Raw genomic sequence first — 20,653 nt, forward strand, 5'->3', positions numbered from 1 at the left:
ATGCAAAGCTGAATTTTCAGCATAATAACTCTGCTTCAGTATCACATGATCCTTTAGAGATCAAGAATTGCAGATTATTGTATTGCATCACAATGTTTCTTGAGTATCTGTTCCTTTTGGCTTGATCTTCAGGTTCTCTGACTCTACATCACTGGCAGCAGCTCGCTAAACCCCACCTGGCCACTATTCTAGACCCCCATCCGGGCGTTGTTACCAAAGGCTTCCGCCCTCTCCCTGAGGACAGTGTTTACCATCTGGCTGACCTGGAAGAGGACGAAGACCAGGAGAAACTGGCGTGGGAACACAAGAGAAAAGAGGAGGAGCCACAGGATGCAAAGATAAAAGAGGAAGACGAGGAGGAGGAGGAAGGAATCACATTTAACGTGCGCTCGTCATCCACTCCGGAAGAGACGAGAGAGAGGAGGTGTGTCCAAAGCCCAGTTAATGTCCCGCCCCTTCCTGCATCCCTCAGGAGTTCCCCTGCTCCTGCGGTTAGTTCAGGAATCTCCGGATCAGCGGCTCCACAGTTCAAGCTGAATCTGGGATCTAAAGCGACCTCTACAGGTAAATAACTGTCACTGCAAACACCGTTGCCTGTTATAAGATGCTTGTTTGCATGTTTGTTGATCACTTCTTGTTTGTGTTTAGCTATAAATCCTGGGAAATATCAGAGCTCCACTTTTTCCACGTACACCTTCACTACCTGCCGGATCCTGCATCCCAGTGACAGCACACAGGTTACACCCAGGTACAACATCTATCACCCCTAATAAACAGCAGTTTGAGGCCCCCATGCTCACCTGACCTAAATTCAATAAAACACCTCTGGGACATTGTTTCGGTCCATCCAACGCTGCCAGGGGTCTGTACCATGAAGCTGGATTAGCTGGCTAGACAGGTAAGTTTCAGGTTAGTTTGCACCAATCCTGGGTTTTAGGTACTATGTAAGTGGCTTGGCTTTTAGCGACCTTCATTGCTCCACGGCTAACCTGCTCCGGGGCAGATTATGTTCTGGGTTAGAGATCTCAAACTGAAGCTGGACAAATCAGATGTGAGAGAAGTGACACATCTTGCTCCAAATTAAAGTTCACTAATTAAAAAAAATATATAGTAGTAGTAGTCTGGCTTTAATGATAATTACCGAGTCATTTTATGATTTATATAATTATTGTGATTTATATTATTATTGTTTATCTTTTACACACAAGCAATTTTAGTTTAACAGTTATTATAAATCATTTATTTTAATAAATATTCATGTATACAGATCATGTAATATAAATAAGCTGTAATATCAAAAGATTGCAGTTTAAAAAAAAAATCTGACCTTACATGAGTCTCTATCGCTATATATTTTCAAATGTATAAACTAAGTTAACAAATTTCACTTGTGACTGCACTGATAGAGCAAGATTATTTATTTGTCCTCCTTCATGTTTCATATGACGTTTACATTTGTCATATTCTTCAATCTCTTAACCTTAAGCAAAACCTTTAACCTTTAGTTTTGAATCTCGCTGGGTCCCTCGCGAGAAGTAAATCAAACTGGCTTTGTGTTGCAAGGCTTGTGATTGGCTGTTCGCCAGTGATGTCACACATTCATGTGCACGCGCTCCACAAACTCAGGATCAAAGCCTGAGTTGACAAAGAAAGTTGATGAACAGCATCACGGTACCAACAAAGCCGGATTGGAGAGGTTTGGTTTTGTCAACTCAAAACTAATCCTGTAACTCTGAACTTGTTCAGCTACCATCATGGTACAGGCCCCGGGTTGCACCTCAAACTGTCAAACTGTTTTACTGATATATATTCTTATGCATGGACCTGTTTGATCATATTACGGTATTCTTTCTGTTTATCAGCTCTGCCTGCAGTCCTTCTGTGAGTGATTACACCCCCAGTTCTCTCCGGGCCGGTCCCAGTACTCCAGTCACACCCTGCAGGTTGAGTCTGGGCGATTCTTTCCCTGTTCGCCGCCCTGCAGCGCCCCCTGGTGGTCTCGCCAAGATCCTGCTGGAGAAAGGCATCTCTGCTCAGGGTCCCGCTGCTGTGCCAGCCCCCAAAAAGCCTCTTTCTCTACGTCGTCTTCCCGGCACTCCTCCAAACTCCCCCTCCCACTCCCCATGCTCCTCTCCTGTGCCCTTCGACTCCCGATCCACCGCTTTGGACAACTTCCTAGCATCCCGTCCCGCCGAGCTCTTCCTGCAAGATGTCTACGGGCTGAAACTCGGCCGTGCCCCGCGACCCGATCTACTAAGCCCCGATCGATCTTCTCATGGGCCTTCGACCAAACCCGACTGCCACGCCGTCAACCTCGTGGAGCATCTTCGCAAACTAGGCTTGGATAAAAAAATCCTGCAAGGGTCAGACGCCGAAGGCGCCCATCCACAGGGATCTGCCACCTTCCTAGCAACAGGAGGAGGCAGCTTATTGGACGGGCTTCGTCGAAATCAAAGTCTGCCTGTCATGGTTGGCCGGCGTAGTGCATCCGTCTCCAGTCCGTCCTGTCCTGTCCCGCCCCCTCACCCTACTTCCCTGGCCCTTCCTACTCCACCATGGGGGAACATAAACAAACCGCGCCACACACGTAGACACGCCTCCCTTTCTCAGGCCCCGCCCCACCTGCATAATTCATAAGGATGTGGGCGTGGTCTCCAACCAACAGGAGTGACTTCATATCTATCCCTCAAGAGACTAAAAGACATTTAAGATTGTTTTTAAAGCACAAAAATGAAGTTAAAGTGTCTTTTATGCCATGTTTATGCTAAAATGAAGATTTGTAAAGGCCTTATACCACCCAAGAAGAAACTTAAGACTTCTAATCCCATTTAAAATGTCTTTTTTCCTTTATTGTTCATCTATGTCCCTTTATCCTTTATTTAGTCTCATTAACAAGTCACCGCACTTATTTTTCCTCCATTAACACGCGAGGCTGTGGAGTTTGTGTAGTGTTGGATAGATCAGGAAGGGATGTGTACGTGTGGAGGGTTGTTGAATGTTGAACCGATGGAAGGAAGTTTAAAGGAATGCTTCAAAGAACTGGAAATATGAAGGTTCCTGTAAGTTAAAAGTGAATCCTAGTGAATCATAGAAACAAGATTGAGGTGATGGACACAAACAAAAATGGAATATGGTAAGTGATATAGATGGTCGCATCCCCACAGCCTCGTTTTAGGGGTTTGTCTTGATTCATTCAGCAGTTCCTGTGAGTTCCTCTGTGTAATTGATCAGTCCATCATGTGTTATTGATAGCTAGTCTTTTAGACATTTAGTAGAACATATACCTGCCATATTGTCTATTTCTGCTACATCACAGGTGCAGGTGGAAGGTCAAAGCACCATGCTGGAGTATCTGGACGTAAGCTCCTCTTTTTCTTGGCACTGAATTGGTTATTGGGAAGTTTTGTCACAAAAGAGCAGATCTGGATTGCTGAGGATATATTTGGGTTAGTACAGGCTCTTGTTCTTCTACATGTAACTGGTGTGTTATTTGAAATAATATTTCAGGGACTGTGTATTTAAGGGAAATGAGTGATTTGTTCATATGTACACTCAAAAGGCAATGTACTTTAAAGTTTGGCTTGAAATGATTCTGCTACTCAAACCTGAAGACAAGGGAGTTTGATTCTTTTGATCATTTTTTTTTTCTCCAGGTTTCCATTCTATTTGCATTTACACCCCTTAAATATAAAGCATACAAGTCGTATTTTTAGTGAATATAGAAACCTTTCTGAACTTAAGTAGCCCTAAAGATGTCAACCACTATATTACCTAGTCTTGACACTTTGACCCCTGAATGAATTCTTTAGTGACACCGATTGTGCTTCCTTGTCATCTTCACTACTTTCTTAATTTTATGCACTTTTCATTTTTAACCCACTAGAATTGTGTTTTTAGTAAATAGCCATTACATGTGTTATCTAACAGTAAGGTGAGACTAGAGTACGTTCATACACTTAACCTGCGAGATCGCTCCTATTATTTACTAACCATTCAGCTAGGAATGAGATTTTAATACATTTCATGTTTTGGGGAGAGTTTGAGAAGGGACTCAAGTTTCAAAGACCTTTTTGGGTTTAAACCAAAACTATTTGTCTGTTTTGCCTGAATTGTCATTTTATAAGCTAAAACGTGTGTGGATGTGTTTGTGGTAAACTGACCTCGTGTGTTTTCCAGTAAATGACATAATGACAGCACAACCATCAGTTTGGTTCAGGAACTGTTACAGGAGTGACATTTAATAAGCTTTTGTCAGCTGTGCCAGGAACACGATCTAAACTTGGTCAAATGAATCATCACATCATACAACTTCTTCAGAATAATACCAGCATGCATCTCGAATCCAAGCTGAAGTGTATGGTACTAAATGCATGATTTGATTTCTGTATCAAAGTGTCCTTATTTACATCCTGCTGTTGATGTCACCAAGCTCTCTGCTTCCATTGAGGTCAAAGGTCAATGCTTGAAGATGATGCCACAAGTTGTGCCATCAAGCACCAGATGATTTCTTTTGTGTTTAGCTGTCAGAACCCTGTATTAGTATGTTTGTTGTTGTTTTTATATATAATAAAACATATTAATGTCTGTTCTTGTAATTTCATCCTGAGGTGTTTGATAACTATACACAGGAGATAAAAATTAGCTTTTTATTCAAGTTCATTTTTTACATTTACAAACATCTTTGAATATTATAGTGAAAGTACAAATAATTTCACTAATGCATAAGTTCTTGTGCGTAACATGAATAATTATTTTAATAATTATTTGCCAGAACCATCCTTAAAGGGTGAATAAACACATGTAGAAGAGAAAAATAAATTACATTTTGCATAAAAAATTAAACGTCTTAAGAATTAAACCCACAAGTTTGTTTTTATGTTTTGTAATATAACCATCCGTATTACTATAAATAAAATATTTGATCTTGCTGTACTGCCAAAATGAAAATCATAATTGAATAATGAGAATTATGAGACAGCTATGAAAGTGAAAATGTGAAATTTTTAATTGAATTGTTGTAATTGTTAATTAATTTAATAATAATTGTAATAATTTATATTAGTAATTATTTGCTATAACTATTCAATCCTGGTCCCAAAAAATCGGAGGAAAATCATGCAATTTGTATAATTAATCACACATAAATCTCACTTCTAATTACTATATATATATATATATATATATATATATATATATATATATATATGCAATTTAATTTTGCAAGTTTAAAAAAATGTCTAGACCGAATCATTAACATGGCTGTATTGCTGAAATGTAAATCATAATTGTACAAAAATGTTACTAGAAACATTATGGTAGAATCAATTTGAAGGGGAAGTACTAAATCTTAAAGAAAAATAATTTTGGTCTTACCAATAGGCTTCATTTTCTTGCTAAATATAATTCACCCTTTTTTCTTTTGATTTTGGGGTGAGATAAAACCTACATATTATTTTTGTGAGATTCGCTCATTCACAAGGGACAGATTTTAATGCTGTCTGACGTGGAGCTGAACTGCCCCATTGCAAAATCCAGGCCCACGCCGACACCGCAGCCCACCCCGAACGCAGCGTACAGCGGTGGTGGGAATGATCCCTGAAAAGCATGAAGAGGAACCAACTCATCATCCACGCTATAGAAAGTCAGAGTCCCTGCGGTCCTGTCCAGAAACACCCCGACTCGAGGGCTGTAGGTCACGGGGATCTCCACCTTCTGATTGGCGTGCATGGCTGCGCAGCACATGTCTGACAGCTCCAAGCTCCACGATTGGCTGTTATACCCAAGCCCCGCCCTTGAATCCGCCCCTTTGCGGGGCATGGAGCCATTGACCACGCCCAGAGAGGAGCCACGCCCCCTCCACTCCACCTCCCAGTAGCAGCGGTCAGAGGAGAGGGGCTGGAGACAGAGCACCTGCGTCCAGCCGTCGAAGCGCTGAGGGAGGTCGGGGTACGGCTGAGACGTCTGCTGAAGCGTGGCCACGGTGTCTCCATCAGACAGAACCAGACGCCGATGGGCCGTGTTTGGATCCAGGATCAAATCACAAGCATCTAATAGACAGAGAGGAACCGATGAGAAAATAGAAAACAGAATGAAAAGACAAGATGTGTGAGACATGAACTCACATTCCAGGAACTCGTCTCTGGTTCTGGGCTCCGGGGCCTGAATACTGTCAATGTTAATTTCTCTCACTGTTAAATACAACAACAAAAAACAAAGAATCAGACAAAAGCCACAGGCTGTAAGGAATCTATCTATCTATCCATCCACCCATTTGTCCATTCGTCTACCCATCCCTGTATCTATCCACCCATCTCTTTGTCTGTCATAATATGAAGTGTGTGGTGCTGAAGATGTTGTTGTAAGTGCTGACATGTGGGGAAAGCAGGATTGACGGCAGGACTGTAAGTCGGTGAGTCCAGGAACAGGCCAGGATTCACTGAACAGAGAGAAAGACAGAAGCAGAGTCAGACAGTGAGCAATCTTTCACTTTAACTACCTCTTAACTAGCTGTAAAGATACAAACAAACAAAAAACATGAATATTACCTTCTGTTGGCTCTCCCCCTACAGAGAGAAGAGAGATAAAGTCAATATTAATATTTGATATTTAACCATTACAATGTTTTTCTGTTTTAAGATCTAAGGCAAATGGGTAGGTTGGTAGTATTTTTGAGTAAAAACAATAATATTGTGAAATATTCTATATTTTTTATTATTACAGTATATGTTATTGCTGCGATGCAAAGCTGAATCACTCCAGTCTTGTCACATGATCCTTCAGAAATCATTCTAATATGCTGACATTTTATTTCAGAATTCTTTGCTGAATTGAGAATTCCAAAGAACAGCGTTTATTGGAAATCTAAATCTGTATTTGTAACATGAGATCTGCAAAACAGTAAGTGCATTTCTCAAAACAACTCGTACAAATAGCAAAACACCATGGATTACCTGCAAAAGCCAGTCTCCTGCTCAAAATCCTTAGTTCATCTCTCAAAAATAAATATCTGTGTCATTGAACATGTCAGTGCCATTAGAATGACAAGTCCTCGTGTCACAGAGAATGGATAGAATTCCCAGTTACACTTTAACTAGAGGTTATTGTGATATAGAAATTTTCTGAGATACTGAATTTGGGAATTTTCCTTAGCTATCCGTTATAATCATCAAAATTATGTTTATAGATGATATATTAGATGATATTCTAATTATATGACCAGCACCTGTATATAATACATTTTGAGCGACATGAGCAACTGATAATGTAGGAAACCAGATAAACGTGCGTAATCAATTGCATGAATGTGAGAAACTGGTTTTATGATGTGTATAAATGACTAGATGATGTGGAGGTTGTACAAGTAGTTTTGAGAATTTAATTTCTGATTTGAGAAATGCACCAAAGTGACTGAGAAAAAGTGCAATGTCTTTACTGTCACTTGATCAATTTAATGCAGAATGCCAAATAACAAAACGAATCGCTTCACTGAAAAAAGTCTGTTCGTTTTTATTTATTCAATTATTATTATTTAAACATTAATGACCATTTTTACCCTCTCATTGTTATTTGTATTTGAATGTATACATTTATAAATTCTGTAGATGGCACACTATATGAATTTCTAAATGTAAATTATTTTATTTAAAATGTAATGTATATTTTCCAATATTTCTTGAATCGTGAGTGTGCAGTGAGTGACTTACAGGCACTGGCACGTGATAGGCTACGAGGTCTCACTGACCCCGCCTCCTGGATAGTGGGTGTGGCCTCTTTCACTGTGAGGGATTGATCATGTTTCATGAAATAATTCATTTAAAACATAATTATGACTGATGACAAAACATTTTATTTAAAAGGTTTATAAAATCTAAAGAATATAGCTCTTGTTGTTGGAAATACAACAAATACAGACAAAAAAATAAAAAGGAGCTTTTGAGGTACTGACCACAGTTCACATGAGCAGGAAATGCTAGACAAACCAGAATGACTAGAAAAGATTTCTTAACAAGCCTAAGCTTGGTTTCATTGTGTGAGGGTTTATGTGAGCATATTTCAGCTACATATTTTGTCCCCAAAAGTTAGAGAGTTGTACATAAAGCAACAGAAGTTCATCAAAGGACTGTGTGTTCTTTCGCTCACCTGTGTCCTGTCTCTTCTTCCTGTTTCTAGGTAAGAGAGAGCTCAGACTCCATCTGTCCGCTGATGAAGAACAGAATGAGGAAAAGTATGAATAGTATTAGAAACACAAGTCTTGATTTGAGCTGTGTGTGTTTGAGCTGCGGTCACTCACATTGTCTGGCCGGCTGCTGTCTGTCCACAGCGTCTGGTCTCTGCTGTGAGGGACTAGACTCAGCTTCTCCATTGACTGTCTCCAAGGAAAACAGACACAAACATGATGCACTTCTTAGAAGCATCTGTGTTCAGTTTCAGTAATCAGACATGAATCAAGCATCACCTTGTTCTCTGTCCTCTCTCCTCAGTCTCGGTCTGATTGAACTCAAACTCCAGCGGTCCGCTGACAATTAAAAGTAAAACAGCTTTAAAACACTGTGCACTTGGTTTAGAAAGAATGCAAAGTGGGGTTTAAGTTGGGGACAGTATCTGGAATCTTTCCTTTAAACCAAAATGAGAGTGTGCTGGTTCGAATCTGTTTGCGTCTGTCTTCTTACCTTGTTCTTCATCACGTGTGTTTCTGCTCTGTGTGCTTTGACGTCTTGGAGAGGCCTGGATTTCCCTTTCTATACAGAGATCAGAGAAAATGACAAATAAATTAAACACAAGGGTGAATGTCAGGATACATTTGAGTCATATTTCACCCTGGAATTAAACCGGGGAAAAAAGAAATTACATTTTGCTTAAAGACAAATACAGCCCAGTTCCTAGCCCAGTCTTAATTTTCTACTCTGCATTAAGTGCATTTATTCTCTGAGATTATTGGCATGTATGATTTTAAAGGAGGGATGCACAATATTATCGCACCAGTATCTGAATCTGCTGATAATGGCTTTAAATGTAAATATCGGCATCAGCCCGATATGAAAAAATATGCTGATAAATCTTGCCGAAAAGCGTGCAATCTTAGGTAATTTCAATATTTAATAACACATTGTTCAAATCAAAAGTTGCAACTGTGTTATTTAATGAACTAACAGTTGCATTTTTTAACAAAGATTGATAACTTCAGTTGCAAATGTAGCTATTGCGCATTATTAATTATTAATGCATTAACTAGTATTAACTAATGAGATCATATTGTAAAGTGATATTTATTGGTCTTCATAATTCTTTTGCACTTTAATCTATGAAAAGTTTTAATTTATAAATTGTTTGTGTACTTCTTTATTGTATGTAAATGTACAGTTCTTTTCATTATAAGAAAAAGTATTAAACCTCTACTGTATAGTTTATGAAAAACATTTTTTGCAACTAAATTTCAATAACGTAATAATACTGTGTACCGTGATAAAAGCATTTGAAATTAATTGCAACATTAAAATTTCATACTATCAATCTTGTACTCTTGAACTTCTCAAAAGTAAAATTATCTGGACATATTATGATAATGAGATTGTCATAAAAAGTAATGCAAAATAATCTTTATGGTTCTAAAAAAAGGCTTCATTTATTTTTCAGCATTCCTCTTGATTATAGGATATGGACATCTTTGACTCATTAAAACTCACCCTGATCTCGGTCTTCTCCTCTCGGTCTCCCTCTAGATCTCACAGAACTTAAACTCCGTGTGTCTGCTGAGAAATCAAATAAACAATGAGCAAAACTACACCAGACAGACAGATGCTCTCTATATATTTAAGCATCTGTCTCATTCTCACCATCGTTTTCTCTTTCCTCTCTCCTCTGTGGTTCTCTTGGTCTCAGTGAACTGTGACTCCTGTCAGCTGCTGAGTGAGAAACTAAACTATCAATGACAAACTACAGATGATCACAAACATACACGAGTAAAAGTGTGCGAGACGCATGTCTTACTGTCATCTCTCTCCTCTCTCGGGGATCTGGCTTGTCTTGGGGAGTTTGTAACACCTCTGTTAACTGATGTACACAAATATTGATATAAAAACGATTCAAAATCTTACATACAGCTGCACAAACTCATTCTAAAAACACATTTAAAAAGTTACATCCGATCACTTTGTCAGCAGTCTCACCTCTTGGCTCATTGTTTCTGACGGCTTGTGCACGCGTGCTCACTGAAAAAAGAAAAATACTTACAGTACAACTGATATTTGATTTGCTAAAATAAAATAAAATTAAATTAAATTACCTGTTCCTCGTGTGCTCACTGAAGGCAGTGGTGGGGGTCCTGAAAACATTCACATGCATTAGAAACTTTAATAAATAAAATAAAATAAATCATTCTATTCATTGTTTTCATACCTTGTGCACGAGTGGCTTTGGCTCCCTTTCCAGAAAACACTGAAATGAAAAAAATTATATTAATTTAATTTTGTATGTATATATACGTAGAAAAATGACAAATATATTAAAATAATTGGACTTTTTTTTTTTCAATTAAGATCGTATTTAAGATCTTATCTTTTAATATCTTTTCTTCCATGTCTGTAGTCTCTGTTGTCAATGATATCTTTGCATTGGCAAATACTTTGTATAAAACATTCATTCCACTCTGAATTTAACAAAAGTAGCATTTTTTGTCACCAAATGAACTGTGGTGAAATTGACTTACGTTTCTTTATGCCTCCTGTTTTCTGTCCGTTGCGGTCTGCAACTGTGAACGCTGTGGTGTTGTACACTGAGAAGAGACACAGATAATGACCCAGTGGTGACCCTGTAGATGACAGCAGTTCGGTGTGTGTGATGGTGAGACCTGTGTGTGTTTGTACCTGTCTTGTTGATCTTGTCCAGCTCCTGGTCACACATCTCCTCCACTTTCTCCCTCAGCTGGACGACGACGCTCCTGACCGGATCAAATGTGGCTTCAGGGTTCGCGGTCACAGCTCCCAGATCTCCTCCTTCCAGCGGGCAGCACAGAGACTGATACGTCTGTGGAGACCAGGTATATGCTCTCTGTCACATCAGCTCTCAGTTTTGTAAACCCAACGTCACCAAATCTGACGAAACCATCATCTAACCTTCAAGAAGTAGATATTGTCCTGGCAGTTGATGAGCTCTTTCAGTTCTCCGTCTTTATTCTTCAGCTGTTTGACTTCGGCCTCCAGTTTATTCACCACTTCCTGGGCCTCGTTGAGTTTCTCCTGCGCAGTGGAGACCATCACGTCCTGCAGCAGATCCAGCATCCTCTGTACTGACTCCTGGAGCTCCGACAGGACTGTGTCCGCCTCGTCCCGCACTGTTTCTGAGGACCTCTACACACACACACACACACACACACACACACAGAGAGAGGATGCTCAGACCTCACAGGCATAGTTCAGCAAAAAACCCTCATGTCATTCCAAACCCATAATACTTTTGGTTAGTCTTCGTAACACAAATTAAAATATTTCTAATGAACAAAAACATTTTTGAGAGAAAATCCAAGTCTTGTGAAGAGATATGATTGCTTTCCCTGTTGAAAAATCCAGCATATGCTAGTTAGTTATGTTTTAAAGCATGGCTGCTGATTTGAGCTGCTTAAAGCATGCTTCAAAACATACCTAACCAGCATATGTTGGATTTTTCTACAGGTTTGTGTGATGAGCAGATTTATTTCAAGCTGTTATTTGCATATAATAACACGCATACATAGAGCACATCACATAAGGTTTACACTGAAGCTTGTGTGTTTATCATTGGTTCTCATGCACATTTGAGCTTCTATGTTTACTATATGTGACGTGCTCATACATTTACTGTATGTACCAATCATTATTTAGATGTAAGTAAAAGGCTAAGTTAAATCTGTTCATCATTTAAACCATTGTATCTCTTAAGAAGTCTGGAATTAAACCACAACACACCAGTATGACCTTTTCTTTTTGGGTGAACTTTCCCTTTAAAGATCATGATCGTGTGAGATGCATCTCATAGAACCACCAGAATAGGCTTCAATAACGTTGATTTTATTTTATGGGGTGTCATAAATACTTACCGTGAGTGTGTCTAAGACTTTCTTCATGTCTTTCAGTTCTCTCTCTCTGTCCTGGAGTCGCTGATGGTTCTCAGACAGAACTGCGCCCAGCTCTCTCTAATTCAATAACAAAGATTAGGACACAAAAGAGTTCAGAATAGACTGGAATGTGGACTGGAATGAGTGCGAGTGGAACAAGACTAGTTCATTGATACTAAAACAGACTGATACAGTAATAGAGCACGTCAGGCAGAAGCTGGAGCTGATCAATCAGTGGCAGTGAAACAGCATTTTTCTGAATGATGTCACAGCCTTGCTTACATGATCCTTTTCCTGTCTCTGACGATATTACAACATCAAAAATAAAGATTCCTTAAGGCAGTTCTACTAAACACAAACTATGCTGATTTGTGTTTTATGAAGTACTGTCGTGTTCCTTTTTTGCTTTCAAACTCTTTTCGTTGGAGGTTCAGTTCTTGTGGCTTTAGTAGTAGCCTGACCTTGAATTCTTTATTCACGGACATAATTTAAACATCATATATTTGGGGTATATTTGTAGCAACAGCCAACAACACACTATGTGTCATAATTATAGATTTTACTTTTATGCCAAAAATCATAAGGAAATCAAGTAAAGATCACGTTACATTTAGATATTTTGTACATTTCCTACCGTGAATATATTTTTTATTACTAATATGCATTGCTAAGGACTTCATTTGGATAACTTTAAAGGTGATTTTCTTGATTTTTTCGCACACACCCCAGACAGCAAGCAGTTTCGGCCCAGGTCTGGCCCACGTCTGGCCCACATGGATTTCATGCGGGCCAGATGTGGGCCGGATCTGGGCCAACACTATGTTGCTGTCTGGGACAGATTCCAGATTTTACAAACAGTTGTATCTAACAAACCATACATCAGTGGAGAGCTTATTCAGCTTTCAGGTGATTTCAGAAAAATGACCCTTACGATTTATGGTTTAGTGGTGCAGGGTCACAATTACGAACCTTTTACATTCAGATTAAATTCTTTGTTAGATGTTCCCATATTTGATGTGCTTCCCACCTGCTTCTCGTTCCTCTCCGCCTGAGTGGACGTGCTCTCGTGGCCCTTGTGCTGGTTACTGGTGCACAGCCAGCACACGTACATCTGACAGGAGCGGCAGAAGAACTCCTGCAGGTACTTGTGCTCGGGGCAGATCTTCTGGCTCAGGTCACTGGTGGGCGCGATCAGCTCGTGGTTCCTCAGCTTCTCCTGCGTGTTATGAGGCTTCAGGTGAGTCTCGCAGAACGATGACATGCACACCAAACACGTCTTCACTGCCGCTCTGGGCTCCGGGCAGCGGTCACAGGCCACCGCCGAACCCGGCAGCTTTTTCGATGCCGCTTTGCTCCGTGCGCGCGCACGCTCAGACGCGGAGGACGCGGCGCTCCGCGCGCTCTTGATGGACTCTCGGCCAGCGGAGCTCAGGGCCCCTCGGCGGAGCTGCTCCACGGCTTCGGCCAGCATGGTGTTCCTGCAGAGAGTGGGACGAGGGTTGAAGGCCTGCCGGCATTCTGGGCAGCTGTAGCTGCCGTTTTTCCTGCATTCATTGTCCCAGTAATCTGCGATGCAGGCCATGCAGTAACTGTGACCACATGGGATGGTCACGGGGTCAGAGGGCAGATCCAGACAGACGGGGCAGTTAAACTGCTCCTCTGTCCATAGACGAGCACTCATTCTGAGAGTGGAAATTCAGAATGCAGGAATAAAATAAAGTCAAGTCTAATGTACTCCACACGCACCTGGGACAGAGTCGGTGTAAATGCTCCAGTTGTGTGTGTGTGTGTGTGTGTGTGTGTTTCTGTGTCTCCGGTCTGACTGGATAGACACTCACTGAACAGGTTTGGGGAGAAAATCAGGCCGCATTCGCATTCCTCTTCATTTGCACATCATGTGTGGGAAGTAAATGAAAGAATCAAGTAAAATAAAGTGAAATACACATAATATATTTTCAAAGGAAAAGCTGAGTGCCTGTGCAAAAGTTGGCACCATAACACAAGACTGTTAGAAAAGAACGCAAAATCGTTTTTTTTTCTCCCATATCTTAAACACACACACACACATAAATATAGATAGATAGATGGATGGATGGATGGATGGATGGATAGATAGATAGATAGATAGATAGATAGATAGATAGATAGATAGATAGATAGATAGATAGATAGATAGATAGATAGATAACTGTTTATGATTTATGAAAAGTATAATGCATATCTACTCTTTAAGAAATATTAACAATGTTCAAATACTATTAATAAATTGCAATAAAGTCTCTCTCAGACAAAAATTCATGTTATTGTTTAAAAGTAGCCTGTGCAAGCGGTTTATTTGTCCGAGTTCTTCATTAGTTTCTCTCTCCGGATAAACAGTGCCAGTATCAGTGAGTGAGTGTTGACAGCAGAGGGCGCTGTGGAGCTGCTCGTGTGGAGTCAAGTCCTTCAGTCGGGAGAGCGTTGTATAAACCATAGTCTATGGTTGTAAATGCTTGAAATCTCTTATGAATGATTTCATTTTCATATCGGTCATCATGAGTGGAGACAGTATTACTGGCTCATATGAAGCATGTTAGAGCGTAACAGAAAACAGCAACATGAATACTGGAAAAGGAATTATCCAGGATCTGATTCTGATTAGGAGGGGTTTCGAATTATGTTAGAAATTCCAATAGGAATCTAGAACGCATGTTTTTAAAAGCCTTGATTTAAGAGAGCGAGAGAGAGAGAGAGAGAGAGAGAGAGAGAGAGAGAAACATTACATTAGAAGTCAAGCATGTGAGGCGTTTTAAACATGTTGAGATAGGCCTAAATGTCTCGCTATCGGAAATGTATTTATAATTTATAAATACACATGTAAAATATTAATCAATTTGAACACAAACTAAAAGCTCTAGATTATTGTATATACATTTTTTAAATATAAAATGTAAAATTTCAAATCACCTGTAAAAAAAATGTACTGTACTATATGAACTGAAAATGTGTTGTTTATAATATAAAATTGATTTTAAATGGAAAAGGTAATGTTTGTCATTTAAAGGATGTTTCCTTGAGTCAGTTCTTTGATTCTACTCATATATAAAGGCCTATAGTTTCCTACCTTTTTACAAAAAAAATTTTTCACAGTGATTTCCTAAAACACAGTTTTACAGAATCTTTAATCTTATGCAACTAGTGTTCTATGCACCTTTAACATGCAGTGAACCAGTGGGTGAATGGTAGGGTGTAAACTAACTTTTTTACCATTCAGCACAATGAAAAAAGCGTCTCTGACTATCTAAGTTCACCCTGCTCCTCTTGTGCTTTTGAAGATCTGAGGCCTAAACACACACTCTCTCTTTGTTTATGTGTGTGATGATAAATGATGATGCAGCGCTTCTGATCGGCCCTGTAATAAGTCTAAATGGAGTTCCAAAGCCATTAATAAAGTGCTCGGAAATGTATCCCATCCATTTACTCTTTTAACAAACTACAAATGAAAACAAATGAATGAGTAAATAATCAGACATGTTAACGAGGCTGTATGTCTCTGTTCAGTAGAAGAGTCAATAGTCTGAGCGCAGAGATCCTTCATTCCAGCAGTGTTTGTGTTTGGGACGCTGTGAGCATGCTTCACTCTGTGTTTGTTTGCTGATGAAATCACACCGGACGTGTCCTTCAGGGACTTTCATAACCTCTAAAATAAGTCTTTAGTCTCACGAGCATCATGTGTGTGTGTGTGTGTGTGTGTATTAAGTGAGTTTATTACATCTGTAGAAATCAAGGCAATCTTAATATTTTTTCACTTCTTATAGAATCTAGTGTTTGGGTCATGCGTGTCAAGCTAACGGCTTTTAGTGGCTCTAAAACTTCTCATCTGTGTTCAATCATCAACACATCTGTGACCATCACAGCTGATTTCTACATAACAGGCTCCAAAACTCCAGTATCACCCCTCAGATATCAAGAACTGGCCGGTATTTCTTCTCGCATTCATGTCAGAGACTCTGAAATGTACAAGCTGATTGAACCATTTTAATTGAGCTCCTCGTCATCTCCAGATCTCTACATCTGCAGAAGGTCACAGTCATTGACTCCTGGGCAAAAAGCCAGAGAAGCTTCTTAAATGATGAATTGACCTTGGACTGGATAACAGCTGTAGCTTGTATGAAGTGTGCTTTTTCTACTTATAAAAGACCGTTATCCTGCTGCTCACTTAAGAACGCATCACAAACACAATCTGTGCACTATTCTGCAAGTCGCCTTGTTAAAGTGAACTCTCCAGAAATTAAACATTAATTATTACATTTGGAGTTTGGAGGTTGCATCTAAGCATGGCTTAGTAAATATTAGATAGATAAATATAGTTTCATTTAAATAAATGTAGATAAAGATAAGATAAATGTAGGCTAGTCTGTGTACAAGGGTTTTTCCCCCCATTTATCAAAAAAATAGTAATCTCAAGTCATTTCAAACATAATTTACTTTTATTTCTTATTTTATTAAATAGATAATCTAATATTCCAAATGTAATATCATGAAATATACCTAATTGAAAAATTACTTATTTTACTGTTTTACAATTTACATAGTAAAACATTATTTAACATTACTGATAATTTGATCACAATTGGGAATAATGAGACTTACAAAAAGCTCATGTCTTAATGCAATGCAATTAAAGACTTAATGCAATTAAATGGTAATAAGAATTTGGGGAGAAATGTACTTAATTTAAAACCACAATGCAAAAAAAAAAAAAAAGAAACAAAGATTTTAATTTTATGGTAAATATAGTTTTTTCCCCTTGCACACTGTCAGATAAAAATTGCATCTTTGCACTAGGGCTGTCCCTCAAAAGGACATATTTTCAGCTTCTTTGCCCCCTAAAGGGTGCATATTGGTACATTAAAGCAGTAAGATGTACTCTCATGGTACTATTATGAACCCACTGGGGTAAACAGTGTACAAAGATGTCCCTTTGTACGGTCCCACTGACAAGCTGTTTTTCCTCTCAAGGTACAGTTTTGCACATTATTTCTGAGAGTGCAGATAAATGCTCTGTGCTTCATGTGTGAGTGTTAGTTCAGGAGGTACATCCTCTGAGCATCTTTCATTAGTGGTGTGTCTGGAGGCCACAGCAGGTCTGATTTCAAATAGCCCGTCTGCTCTGATAACTCTCTCCAGCTGCTGGGTAATGGTTAGTTTCCTCCCATTAGAGAGGAAAACCTCTAAACAGCAAACAGCTCATTAAAAAGCCATATCACTTACCCACTGTTAGAACCACAAACATCATTCATCACATGGAGCGAAGTAAAGACTTTAAATACTCATCTGCAGGCTCGGCCTCGAGGACACGACGTACGCAAGAGAACACAGCCGCTCTGTAATCAACTCTACAGTACTGCTAATGACCAGAGTTATTAACCTTTCCCTGCGCTCGACAGTCCTTCACACTCAACACAACCACATCAACACCAGAATACTAGAACTAATAACAGACAGAGAGAGAGAGAGAGAGAGAGATAGACAACAATAGAACGATAGAACAACAGATAGATAGATAGCTAGATAGATAGATAGATAGATAGATAGATAGATAGATAGATAGATAGATAGATAGATAGATAGATAGATAGATAGATAGATAGATAGATAGATAGATAGTCCATGTGGCACCTGGGGGGCTGATTGGTCATGTGCATGGGATGCTCTTCACCTTCTTGGACTTGAGACAGAACCGCTCCCAATCCCATTTCGGAGGCATCCGTTTGCACCAGGAAGGGGTAATCAAAGTCTGGGGTGCGCAAGACTGGCTCAGAAGTGAGCGCCTGTTTCACTCCCTGGAATGCCTCTTCAGCATCCGAGTTCCAGGCTACTCGCTCTGGCTGCCCCTTCCTAGTTAGGTCTGTCAGAGGGGCAGCTAGAGAGGAGAAGTTAGGGATGAAGCAGCGAAAATACCCCGCCAACCCCAAAAAAAGCTCTGCACTGCCTCCACCTTTCTCTCCTAGGGATTTATGAGGCCGCGCCCCACTTGAAAACTCAGGCACTTTGCCTCAAAGAGCACTAGGTGACATTTGCGAGGGTTGGCGGTGAGTCCAGCCCTTCGAAGCTCCAGTAGCACCCCCCGCAGATGGTTTAGGTGGTCCTCCCAAAGCTCTGAGTGGATCACCATGTCATCAAAGTAGGCAGCGGCATACTGTTGGTGCGGCCGTAACAGTACATCCATCAAACGCTGAAACGGGGCAGGGGCTCTGTGTAGTCCGAAAGGAAGTGTCTGGTACTGCCAGTGGCCACTAGGTGTTGAGAAAGCAGTTTTAGGTTTTGCATTTTCAGAGAGTGGTACCTGCCAGTATCCCTTGGTAAGATCCAAAGTAGAAATGTACCGGGCCCTTCCCACTTGGGGCATTGGAGAACCGTCATATTCTGAAACCTCGTTGAGACATCAGAAGTCGTTGCAGAAGCGGAGGGTGCCTTCCCGTTTGGTGACCAGAACAATAGGGCTGGACCACGGGCTGCGCGAGGGTTCAATCACCCCTAACTTCAACATCTGCTGGATTTCCGTTCCAATAGCCTGCCGACGAGCTTCAGGGATCTGGTAGGGCCATTGCCTAACGATGACCCCTGGTGGTGTCCTGATGTCATGCTGGAGCACCTGGGTCCGCACGGGCTATGTGGAGAACACATCGGAGAATGTGCCCAGGTTTGCAGAGCTTTGGCAAGGTGTTCCCGGACTAATGGCATGACATGCTCTATCCACTCCCTCATTTCGGTGACGTGCTCAATGACCGACCGGGTGTGGGCTGCTGTTCTTCCCAAGTTTCTTTTGCTACATTGAGCAACCCCTGGGGCTGTCTGCCGAAAAGGAGCTTGAACAAGGTAAAACCGGTGGACGCCTGAGGAACCTCTTGAATCACAAAGAGCACGTATGGCAGCATCAAATCCCAGTCCCGCTTGTCCTCCGTTACCACCCGTCGTAACATTTGTTTTAGTGTTTGGTTGAAGCATTCAATGAACCCATCTGTTTGCGGATGATATACTGTGGTTCTCAGTTGCTTTACACAAAGCAGCCGGCAGAGGTCAGCCATTTTCAAGGACATAAACGGAGTTCCCTGGTTAGTCAGGATCTAAGCTGGGATGGCAACTCTGCTTCTTGATACCGGGTGGCATAGTCGACAATCACCAGAATGTGTTCATGCCCCCGGGCGGACTTAGGCAATGGCCTTACTAGATCCATCCCGATGCGCCGAAGGGCACCTCTATGATGGGCTGTGGAATTAGCTTGCTGAGGGGAGGTGGCCTGGGTGAGGTTTTCTGGCAGGTGGGACAGGCTTGGCAGAAAAGTTGCGGGACACCACTAATAGCCGTTTTTCCTCCCCATTTCGCTGGGCGACCCAGTATATTTTCGACAATAAAGTGTGGAAGAGGATGGGGTCCAGGCCGAGTCTCCCTACCCTCTATTGAATGCACCTGCATCTAGCAATGCTTAAGCTGGTTATCCTCAAGCTGAGCGTGTCCCAACGAGCCCCCTCCCATCACCTGCTGGAAGACATTATAATACAGGTTAGAGTTATGGGAAGGGGACTCACCATTTCTCCCACTGTCTGTGACTTCCAGGGCTCCTGCCGGCATATCCCTATGTACTATGCAACCTGCCAGCCATGTCCGTGCGGGATTCGAGGTGACTTCAGTTGGCATAGGCTCATCCCGTGGAGTAGGAGCCACTGGCCTTCTCACTGGTCGCGAAATGCCCTCCGGGGAAAAGGCGGCACTCGCTCCCCAGCATCCCGTCGATGCACCGCCTCTGCCAGTGCTATCGACACAAGTTTCAGCGTGGTAGCCGGGTTTCACATCTCCACGGCTTGGCGGTGGGTTCGTGATAGGGCCCTGAGTAGTTGATCAAACACCATGCGTTCCGTTACTTGAGTGGCCGTGGGTTCCACATCTAACAGCAAGTGTTGTGAAAGACTAGACAACTCGGCGGCCTGGGCAGGGGCTGGCAACCGGGGTTGATAGACCCAGTAATGGAAGTATTGGGCCACGCATACTGGAGACAGCCCCATCCAGGTAAGAATTTCCCTCTTCAATTCCTCGTATTGTGGCCACACTGTTAGGTAGACTGAAGAAGGCTTGTTGGACTTCCCCAGTCAGAAGAGGGGCCAGCGCTGGTACCCAGTCCTCGTGTTCCCAGCCCTCAGTTGTTCGAGTGTTTCCAAACATCTGAAGGTAGACTTCCACTTAATTGTGTGCGGTCATCTTTGGCAACAACTGGGCAGCCTGCACCCAGGGATCCGGTACCGAATTCCAAAGGATGGATGGATGGATGGATGGATGGATGGATGGATGGATGGATGGATGGATGGATGGATGGATGGATGGATGGATGGATGGATGGATGGATGGATGGATAGATAGATAGATAGATAGATAGATAGATAGATAGATAGATAGTAAATTGTAGTATTTTTACACCCAGCTGGATATTTATTTATTTTTACATGTACAACATATAAAAACATAGCAAAAGTTCACAGTGTATAAAGGCAGTGATCATGTGTTGGAAAACCATTTTTCTTTTTTTTT

At 41.1% G+C, this 20,653-nt stretch overlaps 2 protein-coding genes across 7 annotated transcripts in view; one reads left to right on the plus strand and one right to left on the minus strand.

Moving 5' to 3' along the window:
• Positions 1–4,584, plus strand: part of trak2 (trafficking protein, kinesin binding 2) — a 21,055-nt gene extending 16,471 nt beyond the window's left edge. The window contains exons 15-17 of the mRNA XM_026256320.1: positions 133–564; positions 649–748; positions 1,863–4,584. Of these exons, the coding sequence (XP_026112105.1) occupies positions 133–564; positions 649–748; positions 1,863–2,637 (1,307 nt within the window). The 3' untranslated portion in view covers positions 2,638–4,584. The remainder of the gene's footprint in view (positions 1–132; positions 565–648; positions 749–1,862) is intronic.
• On the minus strand, positions 4,207–13,884 carry trim25l (tripartite motif containing 25, like). Of its 6 annotated transcripts, none has more exons than XM_026256334.1 (20): positions 13,116–13,884; positions 12,071–12,166; positions 11,112–11,345; positions 10,863–11,022; positions 10,706–10,771; positions 10,396–10,434; positions 10,283–10,321; positions 10,167–10,208; positions 9,988–10,050; positions 9,834–9,899; positions 9,684–9,746; positions 8,670–8,738; positions 8,456–8,515; positions 8,291–8,365; positions 8,140–8,199; positions 7,704–7,775; positions 6,546–6,563; positions 6,371–6,436; positions 6,123–6,188; positions 4,207–6,047 (listed from the first exon to the last, which is right to left on the minus strand). In XM_026256334.1, exons 1-20 carry the CDS (start codon positions 13,767–13,769, stop codon positions 5,473–5,475), a joined length of 2,583 nt encoding a protein of 860 aa, XP_026112119.1. In that variant the 5' UTR covers positions 13,770–13,884; the 3' UTR covers positions 4,207–5,472. The 6 variants fall into 6 exon arrangements, with proteins under 6 accessions (XP_026112119.1, XP_026112117.1, XP_026112118.1 ...); XM_026256332.1 differs by having other exon boundaries at positions 9,684–9,749; XM_026256333.1 differs by having other exon boundaries at positions 9,834–9,902.
• Between the last annotated feature and the right edge of the window lie 6,769 nt (positions 13,885–20,653).

Source organism: Carassius auratus, chromosome 6 (genome assembly GCF_003368295.1).
Source record: "Carassius auratus strain Wakin chromosome 6, ASM336829v1, whole genome shotgun sequence".
NCBI lineage: Eukaryota > Metazoa > Chordata > Actinopteri > Cypriniformes > Cyprinidae > Carassius > Carassius auratus.

What these genes read in the sequence shown, in the direction of transcription:
- trim25l (XM_026256325.1), bottom strand. Translation starts at nt 13,769, where the DNA reads ATGAGTGCTCGTCTATGGACAGAGGAGCAGTTTAACTGCCCCGTCTGT. An exon ending in GAGAGAGGAGAGAGATGACA is followed by an intron (nt 9,915 to 9,987) that starts GTAAGACATGCG and finishes TTGATAGTTTAG; the next exon opens with TTTCTCACTCAGCAGCTGAC. An exon ending in CACACGTGATGAAGAACAAG is followed by an intron (nt 8,516 to 8,669) that starts GTAAGAAGACAG and finishes TTTAATTGTCAG; the next exon opens with CGGACCGCTGGAGTTTGAGT.